Here is a 5,951-nt window from a genome sequence, read left to right as displayed (position 1 = left end):
AAAAAAAAAAAAAAAAAAAAAAGAGAGAGAGAGAGAGAGAGAGAGAGAGAGAGGATGAGGGAGGTGAGGGATGCTTTAATCTTATGATGGGGGAGGGTGGGTTTGGTAACTGAAGTATTATTAAGGCAACACCAGCTGAGACAAAGGGCTACTAGTTCCAGGCACATTGCCAGGAGGTTTTCAGCACTGATTTCATCAGCTTCTGAATGGTGGGGATATTGACCAACATTAGTCCATCTCTGTCAGCCTGCAGATGAAGGAACTGAGTTCAACAGTGCTTGAGTGACTTATTTAAAGACTGGGATTCCAAAACAGGAAATTACAAGCATTTTGCTTCAGGGATAGCACTGGGGATCCTGGCTTCCAACCAGCAGCCTTACCATCATGCCTTGCTGCCCGAAGGAGGAGGAAAATTGTTGTTAAAAATCACGTGCACTCTCTCTGCTTATTTTTCCTATTTGACCAATAGGAAAAATGTGGATGATGTAAAAGTAGCATTGTATACAGTTAATAGCTTAGTCTCTGGAATCAAATGGAATACAGTTAAGTCCTGCCTCTACTCTGTAAAATGTTACTTAGCTTGTCTTATCTTGACCTCAGTTACCTCATCTGTAAAACAGAAGTAATAATGGTGCCCTGCCCATAAGCATTCAGCGAACTATTATAAGTAAAAGCTTTTGGAATGAGTGACTCTCTCTTTTGCCCCACAGGCCTGTTCTAATTAATCACTGCTTTGGGTATCGTCCTTCTAAATCAGATTTACGGCTTATTCAATGTTATCTAATGTTATATCTGAACACATATGACTGAAATTTGTACCATTCATTTAGAAATCAGAAACTGCTTGAACTTTTATATTGGGCAAAGTGTTAGAGATTTCTGGAAAGAAAATTATGTAGAAAAAGCAGACATTACTGTTATTGCAACAATAGCAAATATGAAGTTTCATGTGCTATCAGGCTTCTCTGACAATGTCTCTTCCTTTTGTAAGACCAATTCACATTAAAATAGTTCTCCATTTACGATGATGTCCTGCTTCCTTGATGCTATCTCCTCCTTTCCTACTTCCTTGATGCTATCTCTTCCTTTCCTCTTACCTAAGAAAGGCCTTCTGGACTCTGTTTAATAACCACCAGCCTGACCTCCTCCTAATACATGAAATGTCATTACCACCAAAGTTCTTCTAGATTGCCAGTTTGGAAATCCAAATATATTCTTACCATGTCTTTCTTGCCAATGTTTTGGTGAAGAAGATAGTCTCTTGATACTATACAGTCAGAATGAAATAGCAACAAAAATATATGTCTACAACTGTCATTTCTTCCTCCACATGAAGCCATTGACTATTTTGGTTTAGCAGTTTTATCAGCATTTGGAAATTTGAAGCTTTGCTTGAGAGTAGTAACCATAGGTTAAAAAGGAAATATGTATAGTTCTGATTTCAAACTAGCCCTAGAGGGAGGGTAACTAGCAATAGTTGGCAAGGTCAGTAGGGAAAGAAATTTGATATGCTGCCCACCTAATCTCACCCCAGCTTTAAAAATGTTGCCATAGAATCCCCCTCCCCCACCACCATTTTTAGTTACTTGGGGCTGGTTCTACTTCTAATGCAGCCTGAAACACGCCCAGAAGAACTGACGTCTTTTTTCACCTATCCATTCAGTGTATTTGACAATGCAGAATGCTCAGAGGGTGAAACAGAATTCTGCATCATGTTTATTATTCAAGCGTACCTTCCAGGGCCTCTCAACATCAGATTCCTGAACTGCTTTTTAATCTCCCTGGTAGGTGCTCATTTCAGAAAATTTGTTCTAATCAATAATGGAAAACTGAAACTTAACAATTAGTTTCTGGACAGGGCTAATATATGTTCATGCAAGTGTTTCCTGAAGTGTGATCATAAATGATGCTTAAATGAAGACTGATTTTAAAAAGATTGAATAACTCTCTATGATATTATTTGACTCTCCCCTATTTCTGGAAGAGCACAGATTAAATAAAATCTATCAAAAGCAATTCCCAGATACTAAAAAGGACCTGTTTACTTTGTTACATCAGTTTCTGCTCAGAAATCAACTTTGGAGGATAAAGCATCAAATTCTCAGGTTGGCATTCAAAGCCCACTATAAACAGCTCCAACTCTCCATTCTAAAGAGCTTCCCATGTGTTATAATTCTCAGGGTTTGCTGACCACAGATGGCTTGGGCTTGCCTAACTTAAAATCCTGCTTATACTTACTGTAACTTTTACTTAGCAGACCTTTCCAATCTCTCACCAACCTTCAAAGGATAGCTTAAGTCCTACCTCTTCTCTCAAAGCATTCAAGTCCACTTTGATATTACCCTCTTCAGAAATCATACTCCTTATTATTGGTCACATTTACTTCAAAATTAATTACATGTTCCCTCATAATTTTTCTTCTATTGCTTTATTTTTTCACTCTGATATTATTTATTCAGGTTTATTGTAGTTTCTAGAAAGATTTCTATATCCTAAATTTAATTGAGGTCAAAGACCAGATGACCATGACATTTTATATCCTTTGTGTGATTCACTTATGTAGCTGGTGTTTACTGATTGATCAATATCTTCCTATCAGGTTGGTCCCTGATGACAAGGGATGACACTGCAGAAATGTTCCCAGCGCTGAGGTTGAAAACATAAAATTTCCCAGCTTTCTAGAATTGTAAAGTGGCCCTATAGTGTAAGAAATATTGTTTGTTCATAGAGCATCATCTAAAAGGCAGAATGATTTATTTTTTCTCCATGTTTCCTCTCTCAACCTTTAAAATTATTTTTTGTCATTTCCACTAATAGTCAAGATCTATATGTGTTTAAGGCCAGTTGCTACACAGCTCTTAGGTGTCACTGGAAGAAACAGCATTCTTTCAGTTGGTAACCCTTGCCTTGGGGTTAATATTTACAGATTAGGGATATCTTTTGACACGGTAACTAAAGGGTGGTTTATATTGTATTTGTGCATGTTTACCAAAGTAAAAATAAAATTCTGAATTCTTGGGGGATTACAAAGATTGTAAATTGTTTTGTAATATGAATACCAATATGGTAATACAGGAAATGCCAATGAATAAATAAGCAGGTCCCATCAGAGGGTTTGCAGGAATGTATCCTGGCTCATCCTTCTGTCTGTCTGCTCCTGCCTGTTTTACCGCATTGCCCTGGATTTTTAAGACTCAAACTTAAAAATGGAAAATCTCCTGATTTATTTCCCCTGAAGCTTGTCGATGACATAAATGTTAAATTCATGCTCTGATTATGTTTGTCTTTAATTTCTCAGTAAGCTATTCTAGAATTAGTTCTATATTTGTGCACATTGCCTCTTCCTTCCAGCTCTGTGCCCTCTGCCAGCTTCACTGCAGTCCTCTACCTCCCTCTCCCTCTAGTCTTCCACTAGCAAACAAACCCAGCAATAATTACTAATGTCCAAGCACATAATTCTGGCAGCATTAGGCTTTTCATTTGACGCATCAACGCAGAGAGCTGTTTGGACATGCAGCATGAAGTTAAAGCATTTTTATAGACTCCTGCTCATATTTCCTCCCCTTCTTCCACCACCAAAATATGGTTGTTTATTTTGTCTGAAGATTTCAGAGTTACAAACTTCTTCTATGCAGTTACATGTTCTTGAATAAATTTCCACCCAAATAATTTTACGTTCATGAGCAATAATAGATAAACATATACATATAGGGAAACACATGGCTATCCATAAAAAAGGAAAAACACTAGGAAATAAATAAACAGCTGAAAATGAAATCACCTTCTGTATGTGGACAGAGAATTTTAGTATCTTTAGGATATAGATGACTGGAGTTACAACTGAACAATGCAAGATCTTATTTTGGGATTTTTTTTTTTAGGGAATCATGATAGCATTTCTTTAATATGTTGTATATATTCTTAAATATGATGCCATTACTTTTCTTTACTAACTACTAAAATAGTACAATTTTGATCCTGGTCATTTAGTAACAATTTTTGAGTCTCTATCAAACTGACATTTATATACCTATGATGATTTTTGCTCACTCAGAGGCTTGTAGTCTCAAAGTGAAAAGTGGTTAAAGTACTTATCACCGCCTCAGCAAAATCCCGCAGTGCTATAATAGAAATTGCAGTAGTTCTTTAGGTCAGAATTCAGTGTCAGCCTAATACCATTTTTTTTCCACCTGCATTGCCCTGAAAGACACAGCTGAATTCTCCTGAGGACGACTAGTGTTAATGTTGTCAAAATCAAAAGCTATCAGATAGCTATAAGCAATGTTGATAAGAAATACTTCCACTAGCTCTGAAACCATCATCAAAGAAGTTAAATATATACATTAAAGACCTGCAGTATTTCTCAGAGATGTATTTTTGAGGCTGAGTGCTTGTGTTCCTGCCGAAGTATAAGAGTAAAGGGCAAAGGGAGAGGAAGCAGGATTCATTATTAAAGTTGATTCTGCTTAGTTCAGCTAATCCTTCATTTTAATCAAATGGAAGTATGTACAGAGATATATCACTCCTATAAACAGATAGTTTTGGCGTCTTTATATATACATACACATCTCTTTCCCACCCAAGATCTATAGACAGATCTGCCTTGTGTTATAAAACAAAAACCTTGACATCATACTGTAGGTTAAATGCATTTTAAAAGATGTTTTATTTCCCACTTGAAAGAAGCAGTGGAGAGCAACATAGAAGATTTCTACAAGTAGACTATTATTTTTTTAAGTCATGCAGGAGGTGAGGACAGCAGGCAATTGTCTGTAAAGAAGTCCCTGTGGACAGAATTTATTCACTTATTATTTTAACCTAGTATGCCTGCTCTATTAAGAGTCTCTGTAAGACTGGGGTCTCAGAAAGACAATTTGGCCTCCAGCCCTGGCACGTCTAACGCTGGCCCAGCATCTCTGCGGCAGGTAGATGCGGTGCGGCAGCCGGACCGCTGTCCGCGGTTCTGAAAGGTCGCAAACGCCAGCGCGAGCCCTGGTGGGTATTGCTGTGCTGTCCAGGGTGCTGAGTGCATGCCTCCGCAGTCCTCCAGGGGAGCCCACCCGCGCCAGCACTCCGCAGAGCCCTCCCACCCAGCACGACCTGCCCGCCTCCCGCCAGCCTGCAGTTGACGTGGAGCAGGCGGCATAAATCAAGTCCGTGGGGCATGGAGGCTGCTGTCCCTGCCGCAGCTCAGCTTGCCCGGGGCGGGAACTCCCCCCTTCTGCTTTTGCCTCCTCAGCGCCCACACCCTGCCGGCTCCTTAATTCTCCCTTGGATAATAGCGCCCTAACGACAACAGTCATAATAATAGCAGTAGAACGACAGGATGGCTTTTTTGTTTTGTCTTGTTTGGGGGTCTACAGAAAACAACAACAACAATAACCCGAACAACCTAAACATCTCTGAAAACTGCATCGCAAGATGGAAGAGAGAGAGAGGGGTCCCACTACTGTTTCAAAAGAGTAAGTTATCATTCCGCACGTATCCTTGCTCTTCCTTCCCATCGCTCCATCCGCAGTGTCCCCATTCATCTCTTCCCCAAACAGCTCACCTCGAAAATACTTTTATAAAGCCCCAGGCGAGAGTCAGCCAGACGTGCATACACGGAATACCGCACCCTAAGTGCACAAATACTTGTTATTTGCCCAAGCTCACTTGGTCTGCCCAGTTGTGGTCCCTTCTGGGTATGCAGCCATCCAGAACCAGAACCACGATCGGGGAGGGGGCTCCTTACCTTTGCTTCTTCAGAGGATGGTGTTGGCCGAGTCCCTGCAGGTTGCAAGTGTGGAGGAGCCACCGAGCAGAGAGGGAAGGAGAGACAGCGCCTGACCTCCCCGAGGTTTCGTCTTCAATGCAACGTGAGCTCTGCCCTCATCAAAGATGGCCGTCCCTTTTGACGTCAGCAGCTTTTAATAGCCGTCGCCTGGAGGGGCGGGGAGGAAGTGTGCTGG

The 5,951-nt window shown here is 40.4% G+C and overlaps 2 protein-coding genes across 3 annotated transcripts in view; both read right to left on the bottom strand.

The window, feature by feature from the left end:
• The window catches only part of Snap25 (synaptosome associated protein 25), a 78,007-nt gene extending 72,120 nt beyond the window's left edge, over positions 1-5,887 (bottom strand). For both annotated transcript variants that reach the window (XM_048811312.1, XM_015482896.2), the window contains exon 1: positions 5,735-5,887. The gene's annotated coding sequence lies outside the window, so the exon portion shown is untranslated. The remainder of the gene's footprint in view (positions 1-5,734) is intronic.
• On the bottom strand, positions 4,836-5,515 carry LOC107139979. Its single transcript, XM_015482882.2, has one exon. The coding sequence runs from the start codon at positions 5,301-5,303 to the stop codon at positions 4,836-4,838; it is 468 nt and encodes a 155-aa protein (XP_015338368.1). The 5' UTR covers positions 5,304-5,515.
• Positions 5,888-5,951: the final 64 nt, after the last annotated feature.

Source organism: Marmota marmota, unplaced genomic scaffold (assembly GCF_001458135.2).
Source record: "Marmota marmota marmota unplaced genomic scaffold, marMar, whole genome shotgun sequence".
Lineage (NCBI taxonomy): Eukaryota > Metazoa > Chordata > Mammalia > Rodentia > Sciuridae > Marmota > Marmota marmota.
Note: the sequence above shows the minus strand (reverse complement) of the source record. Positions and strands in the feature narration are given on the sequence as shown.